Source organism: Trichechus manatus, unplaced genomic scaffold, assembly GCF_000243295.1.
Source record: "Trichechus manatus latirostris isolate Lorelei unplaced genomic scaffold, TriManLat1.0 scaffold00040, whole genome shotgun sequence".
NCBI lineage: Eukaryota > Metazoa > Chordata > Mammalia > Sirenia > Trichechidae > Trichechus > Trichechus manatus.
The window spans coordinates 11,493,529-11,514,727 of NW_004443976.1; the positions used below are offsets into that span (position 1 = coordinate 11,493,529).

Here is a 21,199-nt window from a genome sequence, read left to right on the forward strand (position 1 = left end):
CCTGCCAGGGCGGTCATTGGTGGTAGCCAGGCACCATCAAGTTCTTCTGGTCTCAGGCTGATGCAGTCACTGGTTTATGTGGCCCTTTCTGTCTCTTGGGCTAATACTTTCCTTGTGACTTTGGTGTTCTTCATTCTTCTTTACTCCAGGTGAGCTGGGACAAATTGATGCATCTTAGGTGACCACTTGCAAGCTTTTAAGACCCCAGATGCCACTCACCAAAGTAGGATGCAGAACATTTTTTTAATAAACTTTGTTATGCCAATTGACTTAGATGTCCCCTGAAAGCATGGTCCCCAGAACCCCACCCGTGCTACTCTGTCCCTCAAAGTGTTTGACTGTATTCAGGAAACTTCCTAGCTTTGGTTTAGTCCAGTTGTGCTGACTTCGCCTGTAGTGTGTGCTGTCCTTCCCTTCACCTAAGATAATTTTTGTGTACTATCTAGTTACTGAATAAACCTCCCCCTCTCTTCCCACTCCTGTAACCATCAAAGAATGTTTTCTTCTGTGTTTAAACCTTTTCTTGAGTTCTTATAATAGTGGTCGTATACAATATTTGTCCTTCTGTGACTGACTAAATTCACTCAGCATAATGCCCTCCAGATTCCTCCATGTTATAACATGCTTCACAGCTTCATCGTTTTTCTTTATCGTTGAGTAGTATTCCATTGTGTGAATATATCCTGTTTTGTTTATCCATTCGTCCGCTGATGGGCACCTAGGCTGTTTCCATCTTTTTTGCTATCATGAACAGTGCTGCAATGAACATGGGTGTGCATATATCTATTCGTGCGACGGCTCTTATTTCTCTAGGATATATTCCAAGGAGCAGGATTGCTAGATCGTATGGTACTTCTATTTCTAGCTTTTTAAGGAAGCACCAAATCGATTTCCAAAGTGGTTGTACCATTTTACATTCTTGGTGACTTTCTTTTGGGATCTACCTTATGTGGGGTTCGTTGAGTATCTTGGATAGATGTCTTCTCATCTTTTACAATATCAGGGAAGTTTTCTGCCAACAAATCTTCAACAATTCTCTCTGTATTTTCTATTATCCTCCCCTGTTCTGGTACTCCAATCACTCATAGGTTATTCCTCTTGATAGAATCCCACATAATTCTTAGGGTTTCTTCATTTTTTTAAAAATCCTTTTATCTGATTTTTTCTCAGATAAGTTGGTGTCAAGTGCTTTATCTTCAGTCTCACTAATTCTGACTTCCATTGCCTCAATTCTGCTCCTATGACTTTCTACTGAATTGTCTAATTCTGACATTTTATTGTTAATCTTCTGGATTTCTGATTGCTGTCTCTCTATGGATTCTTGCAGCCTGTTAAATTTGTCATTATGCTCGTCTCTAATCTTTTTAAGTTCCTCTATTGCTCGTTCTGTGTTTTGACTACTTTCCTTCCTGATCTCTTGAAGAGTTCTGTATACTAATCTTTTGTATTCTGCCTCCAGTAATTCCAAGAAATTGTCTTCCTCCAGAAAATTTCTAGATTCTTTATTTTGGGAGCTTTCTGAAGTCATCATGGTCTGCCTCTTTATGTGGTTTGATATTGACTGTTGTCTTGGAGCCATCAACAAGTTGTTATATTCATTTTATGTTTGCTTACTGTGTCCTAGTTTCTTGTTTTGTTTTGTTTTATTTTGATATGCCCAAACAGGCTGCTTGTGTGAGCTAGCCCAATCCCGAGTGCCCCTAAAGCTCCAATGTCCTGCCACCAGATGGCCAGATCTGCCACTAAGTATGTGAGCCCAGGAGTCTGCCCACTCGTCCTGTATGGATTCAGCTCGCGTGTTCAGGTAGTCGGCCACCAAGTGTGTGGTGCAGGCTCTCACCTACAGTCCTAGACAGGCATGGGTGATTGGTGTAGGCACAGGCATCCGGATGCAGCTGGGGGACACATGCTGAGCAAGGCAGGGCACAGACAGCCGCCCCTGAGTGTCCGGGAGGAAAGCATGTCCCTGTTCTCTAGAGAGCATAGGTGGGTGGGTTTTGCAGCCAGACTATGAACACCCAACGCTGATGACTATAAGGACTGGGGGGCACCTCTTATTCTTGGGCCCCTGTCGCTGGTGGCTAGGTGGCGTGCGTGGAGCCAACAGTCCTCAGGTCCCTGATGTGGGTAGTTGAAGACCCTGCTTAATGGGCAGAGCAGTGTCAAATGTCACGAACTTACCACTTCACAGCTGAAACAGTTGAAGTTAGACTTCAAGTATATACCCTATTGTACTATGGTAATGAGGGCCTACGCTGTTGAAATGAGTCCACATAAGTCTATGCGGGGTAAGGCACTCAGAGTCTGTGGATCCCTTATGCCTGTGCTTAGGCAAAGGAGCTGTGCCTACCCTGAGTTCCTGGCTTGGGGGAGCTGGTAGATTATTTTTTCCCCATTTGTTAATTTGTTCCCTCTCCAAGGCTGGGAGAATGGCTCAGGGCGCATGACAGGTCCTACTTCCGACCCAGGGGACTTGGCTATCACTGAAGCCATCCCGGACCCAGTGCAGAGCAGGGAGCAGGAAGGTAAATGGGAGAGAAGTTTTTCCCTAAGGGGGGTGTTTTTGATCTGTGTGGTAGGCCAAATGTAAGTGCTTATCTTCCACCCTTTGAGGGCTGCTTCTCACTGGTACTGGATGGCCGAGTAGACTCTCTGCTGCTGGGTCTCTCCTGAAGTGGAAAATGCCTCTCGAGCACCACTGCTTGCCTGCCTCACTGCATACCCCAAGCTGATATGGGCTGAAGGGCTCTGGCTCCCACTGGGTCAGGTCTGACAACTCCTCGCTGCTTCTGAACCATCTCTCCCTCCCCCTGCCACTCAGTCTGATTCCTCAACTTTGCCTTTGATGTTCAGGACTCCTAGCTTGTCATATATAATCGATTCACTTGTTTTTTGGGTCTTTGTTGTAAGAGGGACCAGTGGAAGCGTCTGACTACTCTGCCATCTTGGCCTTGCCTCCGACTCATACAAATTTGAATGAACACAAGTCAAATATTTTATTCAACCCATTAGTTAATGAGGGACCCAGCAAGATGGTAATGCTGGTTCCAAGAACAATTGAAGAGCTGGCAATTTATTATTTTTTTTAATTTTTTTTTTTTATTGTTGTACTTTAAGTGAAAGTTTACAATTCAAGTTAGTCTCTCATACAAAAATTTGTACATACATTGTTATATGACCCTAATTCCTCTCCCTATACTGTGACAGCACACTCCTCCTTTCCACCTCTGATTTCCTGTAAGAGCTAGCAATTTAACAAAGGAATGTTAGGGTGAGATTGCTGGGTTAGATACAAAACTAGTCAGTGTCCTACAGGGCAATAAACTATAACCTTTTGGGTTATCTTTTTTACTGAATGGTAATCATTCACATCTCTACTTGCCACAATTACATGAACTTCACAGAGACTGCGCCCTTTATTAATAATAAATAGCAAAGTCAAACAATGGCACATTCAACTGGAAAATTAAATATCCTTGAAAGGACAGGCTGTACTCCTCTTGACTTTATTTATCAGTTTTGGAGATTTTTTCCTAACAAGGCTGTTCCCTTTGCATTTATCAGGTAATCAGATAGATCTCCTTTTCCGGAGACCCAGCTCCTGCCTTCAAGAAGCTCATGGTTTAGTTGAGGAGGCACACAGGTAAATGAAAAAAGGCACCACAGTGTTGTAGGAATTATGTATTCTTTCCTCTATTCAATACATACTTACTGAGCACCTACAGTGAGCCACATACTGTGGTGGGCAGTTATGATCCCTGTCTTTCTGAGTTTACAGTCTAGTGATAGAGGTAAGGATGGGGCTCATGTCATCCGGAACATAAGGAACATGTCTCCAAGGTAGCCTCAGCAGGGCAAGAGAAGGATGGAGGAGGCACACCAGCTCTTACCTGCCTCATCTTGGAAGTGACATACATCACTTCCACTCATAGTCCATCAGCTAGAATTAGTCACATGATCCCAACCTAGCTGAAAGAACATGAAATATTTGGTGAGCTTAAACTCTGTCTTGCCATAGCAATCAATAGTTTCTGCCTCTCCAAGTTAAGTCAGATTCTTCCTCAAGGAATTTGAACATGAAGCCAAATAATTTAAGGATAAAAAATGGTAGAAAGTAGAGTCATTTCCATGGCAGTGCGTGAAGAGAGTGTCCATTAGTTCCTGCCTACCACCCCGCCCCCGCCCCGCCCAAGAAGACCAGAGCTTCCCTAATTTCTGGTCCTTCCAGAGATATCACAGTTTAATCCTTTAAAGGCTGAATTTTTTTGTTGTTGTTGGAATTTTTTGGTAGTATCATGTTTTTTCACTAATGGAATGGATGCTGAGTTATTGTTTGTTGTTAGTTTTTTATTATTTGAAAAAATACGGTGCCAATTGCAAGCGGGCCATATCACTTCCATGTACCACAAATGCAGTACATATCAGTCCTATGGCCCAGGAAGTGCATCATATTTGAGCCATAAAATATCAGGGAAGTGAGCACTTTATAAAAGATGTCATCAGGGAGGTGACTAATGCAAGTGGGCCATATCAGTCCCGTGTTCCATGAAGCACACCACACACGTGGTACATATCAGTCCCGTGTTCCTTGAAGTACATCACCCACACAGTACATATCAGTCCCATGACCCAGGAAGTGCATCACAAACTGTTTTCATCCCCAGAATAACTCATTTACTTGAATATTTCTCAATGCGGTAACCGTACCTTCCCAATAACGTAAAAGAAATAGTAAACATACTTGTAAGCCTTATCTCGCTGTACAGAAGCCAAAAGACACAGAAGTTTCACACAATCACCCCTCCGGGAAGCATCCCCTCCTACGAGTGGCTCTCCACACTCAAATGTGGCGAACACCAACGTCCTTGTTTTTTAGGCAGTTGCATCGGTATCCACCAAGACTCCAGAACATACTCCAATGCCTGCCAATGAACCTCCAGGGGCAGGAAATGTAGCAGGAACATATACCTGCCAGAGGCCATAAAAGGGTTAACTGAGGCAACCATGAGGTTTCTTTTCCATCAACTTCTTTCTTGCTTAAGTTAGTAGTAGTTGTTTTGTGTCACGTGAAGCCATTTAAGTTTAATAGGTAATATCTCTAAATCATTTTTGGTACACTGAATCTCAGGGAGGACTCAACATTTCAAATGCTGCCGCTCAGCCAACATTTCACTTTCTGAAGCATTGTTCTATTTATTTCAATGGTAGTGTTTGTACAGTTATTTGAATGTTATTGCATTTTGTCCACGTCTTATAAAAATTAGTGAAACCAAAAAGCTAAAACACTGCAATATGAGAAAGATGGAAATCATTAGACAAATTCAAAAGAGACAATTGTTTACCTTAATTGTTTACCTCGATGAAGCTGAGCCAGATTTAAAAAAACAGAAACAAAACAAAAAAACGGAATGAAAGAATGTATGGAATGTTGGAATTTCACCACTGCAGATTGAATCTAGAAGGCAAGGTATGCTCAATGATAATAATGTTTTTAATTCTTGGAAGTGGTACCTGCTTTAGAATATTGCCAAGTATTCTGTTCAACTGGGGGACAAGTTTTTAGGAAAGTACCTGAGGGCACTGCCTGCACTACCTCTTCCTACCGCCTTACTTCCGGGGGCCCTTCCTCAGGATTTGGTTCATTTTAACGCTGGGACAATAGGTCGCTCTTAGCCTCTTGGACAGTTTTTAGGCTAGACCACTTGTGCTGCTGGGTGGCCTGTATGATGGCTGCCCTTGAGTCAGGTGACCCTTAGTGCCAATCAGCTGTGGTCAGTGGGAAAGTGGGCAGGATTATTCCTTTGCCTCAGGTAACTTAATGCAAACCAAACCAAAACCCCGGAAATAGCCTGAAAGGGGGCTGTGGGTATGCAGGCACTTTGAGGCTTGAGTCTCCAAAACACATGGTGGTGCTGTTCTGCATGAGGGTGGCCTGTTCTGAGGTGCGTCCCATCTGTTCTCTGTAGGGGTATTACCTGGGGACCCTGTGTGTGTGTGTGTGTGTGTGTGTGTGTGTGTGTGTGTGTGTGAGTTACATGGGGCCCAGTGGTCCGAGTAGAGGCATATGGAGGCCTGATTTTCTGGGGGGTCCTTTTCTCTGTGTGGCAGTTAGTCTAGAGCAATGTGGTCAAAGGAATGTCCCATGGGGCGCTGTTCTCCAGAGGATTTATGTGGCAACACTGTTGTCAATAAGAGGAGGGTCCAGGTAGGTGTAGGGCAGTGCCAGGCCCTGGTGTCCACTTCTGGATGTCCCACGATATCTGGGCCAGGTGACTCTGGAAGGCGGAGATACTCCACTGCGGGGCCTCCTCCGTGAAGTGCTCGTCTGGGTAGTTGCCCAGGGGCCTCTGAGGACCAACCACAAAGTTGGGTGAGGGGGCTGCTGAGGTCCTGCACCTCAGATTCCCATCCTCTGACATCTGTGACCCATCTTACCCTGCTTTGGCCCCACCGATCACAGCTCCACCCTGAAGCATCTGTGGACTGAGCATCATCCATGCCCCTCCCCTGTGACAGGTCTTCTCCATGTGGAGATTATCCCAAGGGAGCTCTTGGGGGTTGGGGGAGGGATCAAAGCTCAATTCCAAATTTTAAAGGGGGTGGCCTCCTGGAGCACGATCACGCATTGCCTTTGTAGCTAAGGGTTACTCTCCACCTCATCCCATTTGGCCATTTGACCCTCATTTGTGAGATGTTCAAGGCTCATGTCTTCCATTGGGAAGGCTCAGTGGTGTGGCCAAGGGACCCAGCCACTTCGTGGCAGAGTTGTGTCTGGGCCAGGGAGGGGAACAACAACCCTCCTTCACCCCAGGTCTGGCCTGGTTCCAGCTCCAGACTCAGTTGTTTTCTAGGCTCCTTGCTCAGCAACCAGAGGGCAATGATGACATCACATGTGGCATTGACCAGTGGGAGGGTAGCTATGAAACCCTCCAGCCTTGCCTGGCCTTTGGAGGTGGGCAGTGGCAGCTGCATGGTGGGTGGCAAGTTGGGCATCCAGGCACCGAAGTCAAACCGAAGACGAGAGGGCAGGATGAGGCCCAGGGCCCGGCACCCCCGTCCTCCCACCCCAGGCACTGACCTTACCTGGCCCTTACTGATGGAGGAGTGTTTGGCTGAGCAGGTGAATATCACCATGGTGACATACTGGACCAGAGCTTCCTTGGTCTGCAGGGAGAGCTGGGTTGGGGACGGGGCTACCTGGGTCCTGAGGACCGTGGACCAGAGGCCTGAGGGTGGGACCCAAGGGCGCAGGTACCCTTACCTGAGCTCTCCCAGCCTAGGAAGCCCTCTGAGAAGATCTCCCATACCCAGGCCTGGAGCTCACTGTCATCGCAGACAGACACATCGCTTGGGTAGTAAATGCCAATGATTTCGGAGACAAAGCTGCAAGTCACAGCAGGGTTCAGGCCCATCCTTTACCCTGGTCTTTCTGAAGGGCTCCCCTGCCCAGTGTCGCTGCTGTCTAGCCTTCCTCCTGGCCCTGAGCCTCCGTTTCCTCCCTTCCTGCCTTCCCCGAGTCCCTGGCTCCCTGGGGCAGCCCCCCTCACCATTCCACAGCACCCCATATCTGCATCCTGTCATCCCAGTAGTGGTAGCTGGGGATGTCTTCGACCCCTCTGGTCTGGATATCCTTGGGCAGACACGGGATGGAATAGCTCAGCTGCTCCATGTTCCTCTGTAACAGCTCAGAGAAGCCCCCAATACCAAGGCCTGTGGACTGGGGCACAGGACTGCTGGGTGCCTAAGGTGGTACTGTATGGGGAAGATAGAACCACTCCCACCCCAGAGCCCCCAATTCTACAAATGGAAGGAACTTCCCATTGCACAGCCTTCCTAAGGCAGCTCCTACCCTGTCCACCACCTGGTTGGGGGCGAAGAACAGCTCCCGGCCCAGCGTGTTGATGTGCAGGGTGTAGCGTATATGCGGGATCAGCAGCTGCCACAGCAGGAGATGCAGAGCTCAGTGAGGCCTGGGTCTCTCTGGCCCCAGACATTCCCCCACCAGAGGCACCAACCCTGTAAGTCACTTCTCAGAAAGAGCAGTCAGCCTGGGACCGGCATGAGTGCTCCAGGCCCTTCCTCTCTCTGGCCATCAGGTTCTTTTGTCAAATGAAGGGGCTGATGTGGAAGAGCACTCAGAGCATTCTTGTGATTTCCTAACCCCCGGGCAGCCAAAGCACCATGAAACCAGGGCATGGGGGCCTGGCAATGTACAGCAGGACCCCCAGAGACCCCCTCTGTGTACCAGGCCCTGGGAGCTGCAGATGGTCATAAAGAATCAGCCTGGATTGAAGAGGGCAGTGGAGGGCCTGCAACCGGGACTCAGCAGACTGGCCAGGCAAGAAGCAGAGGATCTGAGTAGCTGTGGACCCCGGGAAGGGAAATTCTACCCTTCACAGCGGTTGATCCCTCAGAATGTGGAGAGATAAACCTGTGCATCTGTAGGCTCAGCAGAGCCCAGGGGACCTAGAGGGCCATCCTAGAGCACCTAGAGCCTCTCTCCCAACCCTGGACCGATCAGAGGAAACCCTACTTGTCCCTCAAAGCCATGTTCACACGGTGGTATGGCCAGCCCCAGGTCTCTCTTTTCCTAGGATCTGCACTTCTGTGATGGGCTGTTGGTCCTGTCTGGTCTCTCCTAAGAAGGGAGCCCCTCTGGGGCATGGCCTGCTCTCACAGGTGGCCTCCTTCCTCTCCCCACCCTCCATTCGCCTCACCCCTGCTCACTTCTCAAACTTTAAAGGGCATACAAATCACCTACGGATTTTGTTAAAAAGAGGATTCTGATTTAGTAGGTCTGGGGTGGACCCAAGAGCCTGCATTTCTAAGAAGCTTTCAGGTGACACTGATGCTGTGAATCTGGGACTTCACTTTGTATACTGAGGCATACAGTTGAGCCCAACTCCTGGGCTTCAGTGGAGCAGAGTTACTGAGAGACATTAAAAACAACAGTAACGGCACACATCTGTGTAGGGCTTGGCAGTTGACTAGCTGCATTTGTAACCATTTTCTCATTTATTCTTCCTAATAACCCAAATGAGAGTGGTATTCATAGGTTTTTTTTTTTGTTTTTTGTTTTTTTTTTGCAGAAGAAGAAATCAAGGATCAGAGAGATTAAATGATTTGCCTAAGATCTCACAGCTACTTGGGGCAGGGTTTACAATGGCCCTGGGTCTCTTGACTTTTATGTCTTTGTTTTAGCAAGAAAGGGAGAAAGACCACTCCATGGTCACCTAGACCTCAACTTTGTTCTGTAGCCTGGGGCTGTTGCTGACAGATTTGGTGCAATGGTTTTCTTGGAGGTATAATTCACAACACAGGTGGAATCACCAAGAACTAAATGAGCCCATGGCTCTGTGTCTCCAGAGACCCAGAACAAAAGCCTGCTTTAGCCCAGGCTTCGGGCAGCAGCAGAGTTGTCCAGACCAAGATTTAAGAAAATTTTGCACCTGAGGTAGGCTCTGGGAATCTTTCTCACCAGGGCCCCCCGCTCCTCGCAACCTCCACCCACAGGCAGTGAGGCTTCCAAGGGCCTGCTCTCCCAGCTGACCTCCAACAATGCTGACCCCAGAGCAGAGAAAAAGCCCCCAACTCATCCCTCACCCACCCTGGAGGGTGGGTTTCCTGGGGTTTTGGGGTGCTGTATTTCCGGTTCTGGCCATTTTTCCAGGAGGATACAACAGGCCTGCTCTCAGCTGATGTATAGAAAAACCCCAGGACAAGGAAGAAGCTAACATTTAGAGCAGGGTTTTCAAACTTTAGTGGGCATCAGAATCTTCTGGAAGGCTTATTAAAACACGTTGCTTCCCCCACCCTGAATTTCTGAATCAGTATATCTGAGGGAGGCCCAAGACTTTGCATATCTAACAAGTTCCCAGGTAATGCTGATGCTGCGGGTCCCGGAGCACACTTTGATCTGGAGAGGATGAAGCAGGGGCTTTAGACGGTATCATCACCAGCGGCACCAAGGTGGCAGCTTATCCCTGGGCACCCGGCACCTTCCTACAGCAGACCCCCATCACCTGTACATCTCCTGCCGGTTCCGTAGCTCCTCCTGGCGCTGTTGGTGGAGCACGGGGTGCTTGCTGGTCTGCCCAGGAGATCTTCCCTGTGGGAGAGGGGGAAACCTCCCTGACCTCTGGCCCCAGCAGCTCTCCCCTCAACTCGTGCCACCCCCACTATGTCCCTTCTCCTCGTAAATCCAGTTTCTCCCATATGGAGGCATCATAACCCCCCCTCCTAATTCCCCTCTCCCCATATCAGTCCCCTGCAGCCACAACCCCTCCCCTCCCCCTCACCTGTCCCCTCCTGCAGCACCGGGCTCCCGGCCCCCTCCAGCCACTGGTAGCAGGGAAAGCCGAGGGCGGCGCCCGCAGCGGCGTGAGCTGGAACCAGCGGCCGAACCAGGCGTTCGAGGCCAGGGGCCCGAGTGGGCGGGGCAGCGCCTGGGGCGCCTTGTGCACACACAGCAGCAGCACCGGGCCCACGTCCTGGGGGACCGTCACCTCAAAGTCCTCCTCCTGGAGGGAAGGTTTAGCGTTACAGAGGTTCCTACTACTCCCTCCTCGCCTCCATTATCCCCCACCACCCCCAGGCACTCACAGCGCGCTCGGTGAACTCCTTGCCGAGATGGTCCAAGGGCAGCGGAGGGCTCTCCCCTCGGGTCCCCACGATGCTGACAGACACTTTGTCCCATGTGCCAGCCCCAAAGCCTCGCCAGTGGACACCCGCAACCAGAACGTGGCCATGATCCCAGCCCGAGTCTGGCTCCTCTGCCAGGCTCCAGAGCGCTTTGGCGCACCCGGGAACACGTTCCTCCTTCCCCGCCTGCCGGTTTCAGGGAGGACTGGTCCGGGCCAGCGACTCCTAACTGGTGCCACGCCCCAGGGCCCAGAATCCTGAGCCCACCCGCCCCTCGTAGCCTCAAAAATCACCCCCGGACTCAGGGCGGGGAGGGGCGGGCCTGAGAGACTGGAAAGAGAGGATGCAGATGGGGTGGGGGGTCGGCTGCGCTGGGACACGGAGGGACTGGGCACCCTGAGGTTTAGAGAATGGGACTTTCAGCGACGGTGCCAGGCCAGAGAGCCAGGGTTGGGACACAGCTGGTAGGTATACCTGTCAGTCACCAGCCCTCAGGCGTGTCTAAGCCAGGAGACTGGCTGAGATCTCTAAGCAGAGGGAAGAGGAGAACCAGGAGGGGCTGTTTCAGAAGAGACTGGTAGTCGTGTCACATGCTGATAAAAGGCTGAGTAAGAGGATGACAGATAAACAATCACTGCACCTGACGACTGGGAGGTCTGTGAGTTTGTGTCATCAAAGGATGAGTACCATTGATGGAGCCAGCCCATTTCTGAACAGCGGAGCCCAGCACTCCCAGAATCGCACCATGGGGACTGGCAGCCTTGCCAAGGGCAGTTCCAGTGGTGTGATGGACTGGAGCGAGGTGGGGGTGGGTTCAAGAGTGACTAACGGGTAGAATTCCAGTTAAGCATAGACGCATGCCTTAGCCCCTGCCCTCCAGAACCCCACTCAAATAGCAGGTTTAGGGCGTAAGTCTACAAAGACAAGAAGATAGCATGGAGATGATAGGGACTGACTTAGCCGGGTGTCTTAGTCATCTAGTGCCGCTGTAAAGAAATACCACAAGCGGATGGCGTTAACAAAAAGAAATTTATTTCTTCACAGTCAAGTAGGCTAAAAGTCCAAATTCCAGGTGTCATCTCCAGGGGAAGGCCTTCTGGCTCTGTTGGCTCTGGAGGAAGGTCCTTGTCATCAATCTTCCCCTGGTCTAGGAGCTTCTCAGGCGCAAGGATTAATAGGCTGGAGTAACACACCCAACAGAGGCCCACTAGGCATTGTGCCTCCTTTTTAGTTCTGGGAGGGGCCAGATGCAATAACGTATCCTTCACTTTAGAAGGAATATCTTGACGTGTCCCACATCACTGGACCCCTAGAAATTTCCCTGAGGTGGAAGACTCATGAATTTTTGTGGGATTAATTTCCCACCCTCTAGCATGCAAATGTTTTACCACAAGTCCAGAGTCGTTGATATTTCTTCCTTACTAGGTCCAATCAAGCAGCCCTGGTGGTGAAGTGGTTAAGAGCTCAGGCTGTTAACCACCAGCCACTCCTTGGAAACCCTATGGGGCAGTTCTACTCTATTCTATAGGGTCACTATGAGTCAGAATTGACCCAATGGCACACAACAACAACAAGGTCCAATCAGCATAATGTCATCAGTGTAATGGACCAGTATGACATCTTGTGGAAGTGAAAGTTGATCAAGATTCCTGCGGACTAAATTATAACACAGAGCTGGAGAATTGATGTAGCCTTGAGGTAGGCAACTGAAGGTGTATCGCTGGCCTTGCCAGCTAAACACAAACTACTTCTGATGGTCCTTCAAAACAGGTATGGAGAAAAAGGCATTAACCAGATGAATAGCTGCATACCAGGTACCAGGAGATGTATTAATTTGTTCAAGCAACGAAACTACATCTGGAACAGCAGCTGTGTCTTAGTCATCTAGTGTTGCTGTAACAGAAATACCACAAGTGGATGGCTTTAACAAAGAGAAATTTTTTTTCCTCACAGTCTAGTAGGCTAAAAGACCAAATTCAGGGCGTCAGCTCCGAGGGAAGGCTTTCTGTCACTGTCAGCTCTGGAGGATGGTCCTTGTTGTCAGTCTTCCCCTGGACTAGGAGATTCTCAGGCACAGGGACCGCAGGTCCAAAGGATGTGCTCTGCTCCTGGCTCTGCTTTCTTGATGGTAAGTGTTCCCCCCAACTCTCCCATTGCTTCCCTTTCCTTTTATCTCTTGTAGGGTAAAAGGTGAGGCAGGCTACATCCCAGGGAAACTCCCTTTACATTAGATCAGGGATGTGACCTTAGTTAGGGTGTTACAATCCCACCCTAATCCTCTTTAACATAAAATTACAATCACAAAATGAAGGACAACCACACAATACTGGAAATCATGGCTCGGCCAAATTGATACATACATTTTAGGGGGGACATAATTCAATCTATGACAAGCTGCATTTGGAGTCACCACCTGGTTAAGTTTTTGATAATCCACTGTCATTCTCCAAGATCCATCTGTTTTTTGCACAGGCCAAATAGGCGAGTTGAATGGGGATGTGGTGGGAATCACCACCAGTGTATCCTTCAAGTCCTTGATGGTGGCAGTAATCTCCTCAATCCCTCCAGGAATGCAGTATTGCTTTTGGTTTACTATTTTCCTAGGTAGGGACAGTTCTAATGGCTTCCACTTGGCTTTTCCTACCATGATAGCCCTTATTCCATTTGTCAGGGATCCACTGTGGGGGTTCTGCCAGTTGCTAAGTACATCTATTCCAGTTATGCATTCCCTAACTGGAGAAATCACTACAGGATGGGTTTGGCAACACACTGGACCTACTGTGAGACTGACATGAGCTAAGGCTCCATTAATAACCTGACCTCCATATGCCCCTCCTCTGACTGGTGGGCCACAGTGATGTTTTGGGTCCTTTGGATTGGTATCAGTTCAGAGACAGTATCCAGTAATCCCAAAAAATTCTGATTATTCTCTTTTCTACAGTGAACAGTCACTCTCATAAAAGGCTGTATGTGCCTTTGGGGAAGGCTGGGAGAAAGATTCACAGTATAAATTTTTGGCAGTGTATTGGAGTCCTTCCTCAAGGGGACCCAGCCTCTCCTTCATTCAAGGGGTTATGGGTCTTTAAACTTGCTTAAGTTTGGGAATTGATTGAGGGGTGGTGATTCTCTATTCTGGTGATTCAAGTTAGACTGCTGTTCACTTGATCTAGAATTCACCTGCTTGTACAGATCAAGTACTCCTAGGGACATCATGACTAAGTAGCCAACACCATAAGTCCGTACGAGTCAGACTATTCTGATTACTACTTTGACTCTGCTGTCCATTATGGTAACCACATCCACCTTATCTTTGTCTATTGAGTGCTGCCACTTGGCCTCTACTACCATGGGGTCCAATCAGCCTCATTGTACTTAGGTGCCTTAATTCAGTTAGGGCAGTTCCCACTGTCAAATCTGACTTACATAAAATAGCAATCACAGCAGTCTTCAAAAATGCTAGGGCTCCCTTCACAAATTTCTTCCTCACAGTTGTGGTAAAAGGTGTGTCCTCTGGGCACTCCATGTGTGAGTCTGTGGGTCTAAGCTGATAAATTCACTCTAGCGTGCCAATTTCCCTAAGCCTTTGGATACCTTCTTCTACAGTATACCAAGGCAGGTCTGATACTTCAACCTGATTTAGTGTAGGCCACTGAATAATCCATGCTTCAGTGACCCAACCAAATACACTGTTAGATCCTTTCCTAACTTCTCAAGTTGAAACATTGAATGAAGAATCTGTGCTTAGTGGGTCCATATCAGTAAACTCAGACTGATCCATCTTTATGTTCCTTGCACCATTATCTCACACCCTTAATAGCCATTCCCACACATATTCCCCAGATTTCTGTTTGTACGTACTAGAAAAGTCAAGCAGTTCTTTTCGAGTGTAGCGTACCTTCTTCTGGGTCACACTTTGTACTTCACCTTTTGGTGCTTGCTGGGACTTAAGTCTAGTTATAGGTCTAGAAGCCAAAATCGGTTGGGAAGTGTTTTGAGAACATTCAGCATTATCTTGTAAAGCAGCTGCCTTAGGCAATGCCCCAGGCAATGACTCAGACAAAGGCTCTTTAGACACAGCTGAGCTAATCTCATTAGATGGAGGTGGAGGGGCTAATGGTTTTACTGGGGAGGATGATTTGGCAGACAAACATGGAGTAATCTTTCCAGATGGGAGTGAGAGGGCTGGTTCTGTTGGCAGGAGCAATACAATGGAATTTAGGGGCTCAGTGTCTCCGACGTCCTGATTATCTGCCGATATGTCCCCATCCCAAGTTTCAGAATTTCATTTCTTCCCAATCAATGCCTTCACTTTAACTTCAGACACCTCTCGAGGTTGGCAATTGGGTTGTTGCTGTAATTCAGCCACTCTTATGATAAGACTCTGGGTTTGGTTTTCAGCAATATCAGCTCTAGTACTATAAAAAATAAGGCTTTCTTTCAAAGCACAAGTGGAAACTTTGAAGTTGATTATGTGGCACTTGAGTTTTGATTCTGAAGCCCTGAGCTCATCTCTTTCTTTCACCAGTTTGTCTAGCGAAAGTAGGACTGACCAACCAGCTTCCTTATACTTCTCATTATGACAAAATTGTAGAAAGGTCTAACACTTGCAATCACCCAGAGCCTTGCCTTTCACCGATACCTGATCTATTGGTGGTGATATTTTTCGTATTTGTATTGTCACCTCATGCTATAGATTAGCAGTGCCCTCTTTACTGGAAACAGAGTCATCAACACCTTTAAGACTAACCAGACTTGAGAACCAATTTAGAAAACTCATCCTTACAATTTTGTTTCTCTAGAACCACTCTCAATACCAAATGTCTTAGGCTAGGTTCTCTAGAGAAGCAAAACCAGTAAAGCATATAAATATATATATAGAGAGAGATTTATATCAAGGAAATGGCTCACACAGTTGTAGAGACTGAAATGTCCCAAGTCTGTGGGTGAGGTTGGAGGCTTCTCCTGATTCACGTAGCTGCAGGGGCTGGCGAACCCAAGGTCGGCAAGTCACAGAGCAGGGCTGTTGCTCACAGGCTGCAAAGATAACTGAATCCCAAGATTGGCGGGCAAGACCACAGGTAAGTTGCTAGCTCAAGTTCCAAGAACCAGAGGTTAGACAAAGATGAGCCAGCTGTAGGATCCAGAGAGAGCCACAGCCCTTGAGCCTTGCCAGAATGTCCACTGATATTTGATGCAGGCCACACGCCCAAGGAAACTCTCTTTCAACTGATTGGCTACTCACAGCAGATTCCATCATGGGGTTGATCACATTATATCAAATCTCGAAAGTGATCACAACATCATGTGACTGCCAAACCACTGAGAATTGTGGCCCAGCTAAGTTGACACACAATCTTAACCATGGCAATACACACCCTTGCTTTGAACCCCCAAAGGATCCTGCCCCTGCCTACCTTTCTCTTTTCTTTCTCCTTCCCTCCCTCCCTTCTTCCCGCCTCTCCTTCTCTTTTTCTTTGTTTTATGATTTTTAATTTTGATCAAAGCTCTAGATGAACATAATTTAAGGAGTCAAATAGTTCTACAAAATTTCTCACTCAAAATAGCTGTTCCGTGCTCCTGCTTCATCAGAGACACCAACTTTCTTCTCACTTAGCTCTTCACCACATCTCAAAATAGCATGTTTATGTTGCTTATTTATTGAATTTTCAGTTTCAGGCAAATATTGGCTTCTTACGATGGACGGTAGGATTTCTTTCTCTTTCCCAGGCTTGTTGTCACTACACTTTCAAACTTTTCTCATCTCCTTTCTAACACAGAGGTTTCTAATATAGTGATTGCGAGCCACTGCCCCTAACACATGTTTGCGTGTTGTTGGGAATGAGGGAGGGAAATTGATGGTGCGGGACGGGGGGAAAGGGTTAATTTCAGGAGTGAAATCCTGAGACAGTGAGAGGGACAAGACCCAGGGCCCAAGTGGAAACACTGACCTTCATGGGTTCAACAAGTGGGACTAACACAGGTCCAAGCAACAGCAAATTGAAAATTGAACTGACTTTAGCAATGTATCTATTGGCTATTGTAACTGAAGTATTCAGAGGTAGGGGATGTGGCTGACAAAATGAATTACCCACCAACATCCATTCTTCCTTCTACCTCCTAATAGAACATAAATTTGGTTCAGGAAAGGAAGGTGCCCAGCCCTGGGTGCTAGACTGTGATTTCTCTCAGCCAAACGTGACAATTCTGTTCTCTACTTCCCCAGCCTCATGGTTGCAATATGGCTGCTACAGATATCACCAAGGACCTCATGTCTTTCCATCTCTTCTCTCTGCCTTCTGCAGAGTTGGCTTCAGCCTCCATTCCCTTTCAGTGCTGCTGCTATGGAGGCAGTTCCAGACATCACATCCTCACAGCACACCAACCAGGAAAACAGGGAGTCTTTTTCCAGCAGCTCCTGTAACAGAGAGCTGAAGCTTTTCCTTTGCAAAATTCTGGCAAATGTCTTCTCGCCTCCTCATTTTTTCATTACTCTAGGTTATAATATAATCCTGAACCAAACAATGTGGTCAGGGGAATGGAATACACTGGGTGGTTTAAGTCAATCAAGGTGTATCCTTAGAATTGGGGATGGGGTCAGTCCCAGCCAAGCCACGTGGCTGAGAATGGGGATAGCGTGGTTTCGTAAAGGAAATGTGAGGGAAGACGGGGAGCAAAGGCTAGACAGCAAACCACACTCACCACAGAGCAGACACATGCCTGCCATGCTAACAGACAGGAAGTTAGGGGACATGGATACAGCTGCAGAAAGGTCTGTAGTCTGGGTGGAGGGATGCTGTGGGAGCTCCTTCCTGGTTGTTCCAATTGGTCAATGAGCCATGGGCAAGGCCATCAGCTGAGAGGGGTCTTCTCTGCATCAGTCTCTGTGCTGGGTGTTGAGAGTAAAAGGATAAATAAGACAAAACTCTCACCTTCCAGCAGCTCCTGATTTGATGACAAAAACCTAAGGCCCAAGGGAGCAGAAAAGAGGGTGTGTGGGCGGCAGCACCCATGGCCCTCTTTCTGGCAACAACATCCTCATTTTCCCATAAAGAATCACCCCCTCCACACTCTCAATCCACAGGGTTACTGTGGAGCTGACCTGACCTTCTGGCTCCAGAGCCAGGCACATGATCCTGTTCTGCCCAAGCAGAGCTTAGACATTGATTCAGGGATGAATAGGTGGCCTAGTACCTGACTTATAAGGTTGTTGAGGGTATTAAATGAGCTTTTGCAGGTAGAGTGCTTAGCACAGTTTGTAGCACATAGTAAGCACTCAACAGAATAGCGCTCCCTCCCCCAACACTCTCAGAAGATGACCTCCCCTACTACAGAAACTCCCAATAGAAACTCCCAGAACCCGCTGCTACCTAACCCACAAACATCCAGCCCCACCACCAATGCAAAAATTCCCTAATCATCTCCTCCAGTGTCTCCTTCCTTACTGTCTCCTTGCCATTAGCATGTTAATGTGCTCAAATCTCATCCTCTTAAAAAAAGAGGCACAGCACCTCTACCTACCCTGCCTCCTTTGTGGCTCCTGAAGGAACCTCTTGTATGGCTGTGTCATCACAGGCTCTGGCTCCTGGAAGGAACACTGATTTTTCAGTTCAACCTCCCCAGTGTGCCTGGGTGGTGTCCCGTGCACCAGCACCAGAGCCACGGATCCCCCACAATAGTAACTGGGCCTTTATTCCAAGGGCCAGGAAGGCCTCCATCACTTGGTGGTAGGGTTGAGGATAAGGTGCTCCATTCTGGTCCCTCCACTTCCCCCCTTTCAGAGCCTTGTGAAGTTTTTCTGGGGCCTTTCACTGCAGACCCTTAATGTCATGCTGTTATGGATTAAACTGTGTCCCCCCAAAAGGTATGTTGAAGTCCTAACCCCTGGTACCTGTGAACATGACGTTGTTTGGAATATGGTCAGCTTGGGTGTAGGTGGCAAGGACTGAGAAAGACTTGATGTGTGGGCTGGGCCGGCCAGTGATAAAGAGAATGACTATGAGGCAAGAACATAAATTGGGTGATGTATGGAAAAATATTAATCCCACTTTTCTGATACCAAACTGTTGCAAAAAATAAAATTCCCAGTTTTCACTTCTCTGACACCAAACTGTAAGGATCAATTAAATTAAATCAGTTCTGTTCTCCTCTGTCCCATGTCTGTTCTAACACCAGCTGCACATGCAGCACTTCTTCCTCTGATGTTAACCATCTGGGGCTAGGTCAGTCCTCACAAGTTAAAGGACACAGTCCTCCAGACTGCCAAGTCTGACCAAGACCTTAGATGTCAGCCACAAGCTTGGGAGTTCCCATGACACTCTCACTTCTGAACTACTTGCTACAAATTCAGAGATTTCCTCTACCCCTCAGGATGCCAGTCATAAGCTCAAGGGTCCCCAGCCTCCCTCACTTCTGACCTGCTGGCTCCCACTACTCCCTGAGGTTTGGTAATTCACTAAAATGATTCACAGAAATCATGGAACGTGCTATATTTACAATTACAGTTTTATAACAACTAAAAGGATACAAATAAAAAGACACATAGGGCAAAGTCTGAGTGGGTTCCCAACTTGGAGTTTCCATGTCCTGAAAAGGTGGTGCAGAGGTTAAGAGCTCGGCTGCTAACCGAAAGGTCAGCAATTGAAATCCGCCAGCCACTCCTTGGAAACCCTATGGGGCAGTGGTACTCTGTCCTATAGGGTTGCTATGAGTGAGAATCGACTTGATGGCAATGGGTTCGGTTTGGTTTACCCTCCCACGTGCTCCAGTGTCTTTCACCAACCAGGAAGCCCATAGAACTTCCATGTCCAGAGCTTTTATTGAAGGTCATTCTGTAATTGAAACTCCAGCCTCTCTCCCCTGAGGTCGATTGCTATCACAAGGTGATCACAAGGTTAATACCATGGGTGGGTCTTTCTGGCCTGGCCAACCCCCAACCAACAGTCACTTCATTAGTATAACCTGTTAGGTTAGGTGTGGTCTGGAGCCCTTGTGAAAGACACTAACAATTACTGGGGAAATTCCAAGGTTTTAGAGGTTATCTCTCAGGAACCAAGGACAAATATCAAATTCTTTGAGTAAAGATAATGTAAACCCCACAGGTGGTTATGGACATTAATTGGCTTGGCTTGGCAGTGTAAGTAGAGTCTAAGAGAAAGTCCCTTGTTGAATCTCCAGTCAGGAGCACATTTTCATCAAATGAACCAACATTTTGTCATGATGAAAAAAACAAATCAGTGTAGCAATAGCCCAAACACATGATTCTGTCATATGTAATGGAAGCTAATTGTGTTTGGCATTAAAAAATGGTGTGTGGTAATAACTCATGCTGATCCTGTAATCCATCATAAAATGCATATTAACGCTACTGTAATAAGGTGTTGAAAGAGTGGTTAAAGTGCTCGGCTGCTAACCAAAAGGTAGGCAGTTTGAACTCAACAGCTGCTCCATGGGACAAAGATGTAGCAGTCTTCTTCCATAAAGATTACAGCCTTGGAAACCCTATGGAGCAGTTCTTCTCTATCCTACAGGGTTGCTATGAATCAGAATCTACGCAACAGCAATGGGTTAATAAGGTGTTGAGAGAAGCTTTTCCTGCAGCCATAGAATTAGAGCTAGAGCTTACAGTGAAAACTATTAAGCATTAAGGGATGGATTACCCAAAAAGCAAGATATGCATGGGCTTTTTTGTGCTTACTTACTAATCTGTAGTGCACAATTTCTCAACGGTTTCACTACATCTTTGGTGTGGTTAAAAAAAAACAGGTGAAATTGTGCACTACAGATTAGCAAGTAAACACAATTAAGCCCGTACATACCTTGCTTACTGGTTAATCCTCCTCTGCTAGGCATTCCACATTGTAGAGTCCCTGGGTGGTTCAAGCAGTTAATGTGCTTGGCTGTTAACCAAAAGGTTGGAAGTTTAACTTTACCCAGAGGCACTTTGGAAGAAAGTCCTGGCAATCTACTTCCGAAAAATCAGCTGTTAAAAACTCAATGGAGCACAATTATTCTCTGACACACATGGGGTCACCATGAATTGGAATCGACTCATAGACTACTGGTTTACTCCACATTCTAAAGAGAAAAGCCAAAAAAGGGAGCCAGCCCTCACCTGCACACCAATCCCAAGAGCATTCTGAGAGTTAATGAAGCTGACCCCCTGTAGTGCAGTGAATTACTTAATACGGCCCTTCTAGCCATAGTCTTTGTGACTCTCACACAATAACTGGGTGTGACTATGCAAATAAGGTGATTGTGGCCCACCAAGGAGATTGGATAGCTTGCTTATAATGTAAATAAAGTGCATGGCACACTTGTGGGGGTGGGACCATGCAAATAAGGTGTATGGAACCCTAATGATGGGATTGGTCAGTTTTGCCATCCCACTAGTTTTAAAATGATCCATCCCAGAGGCAGGAAGGGAGGATCTCACCACCACCAAGAAAGAAGAGTCAAGAGTGGAGTGCATTGTAGTAACTGTTAAATGGGAGACTATTTTGTCCTGTAAGCCTTCATCTTAAGTGAGAATAACAGCACAATTAGAAGAGCGTAGTCAATG

The 21,199-nt window shown here is 47.4% G+C and overlaps 1 protein-coding gene across 1 annotated transcript; it reads right to left on the reverse strand.

Moving 5' to 3' along the window:
• Nucleotides 1-6,166: 6,166 nt before the first annotated feature.
• Nucleotides 6,167-10,748, reverse strand: LOC101355099 (arachidonate 15-lipoxygenase B). Its single transcript, XM_012555456.2, is given in 13 exon segments — nucleotides 6,167-6,244; nucleotides 6,246-6,357; nucleotides 6,851-7,193; nucleotides 7,256-7,383; nucleotides 7,548-7,717; nucleotides 7,850-7,959; nucleotides 8,246-8,283; nucleotides 10,023-10,081; nucleotides 10,083-10,108; nucleotides 10,299-10,373; nucleotides 10,376-10,520; nucleotides 10,603-10,709; nucleotides 10,712-10,748. Coding segments are annotated over 13 exon segments (1,428 nt in total).
• Between the last annotated feature and the right edge of the window lie 10,451 nt (nucleotides 10,749-21,199).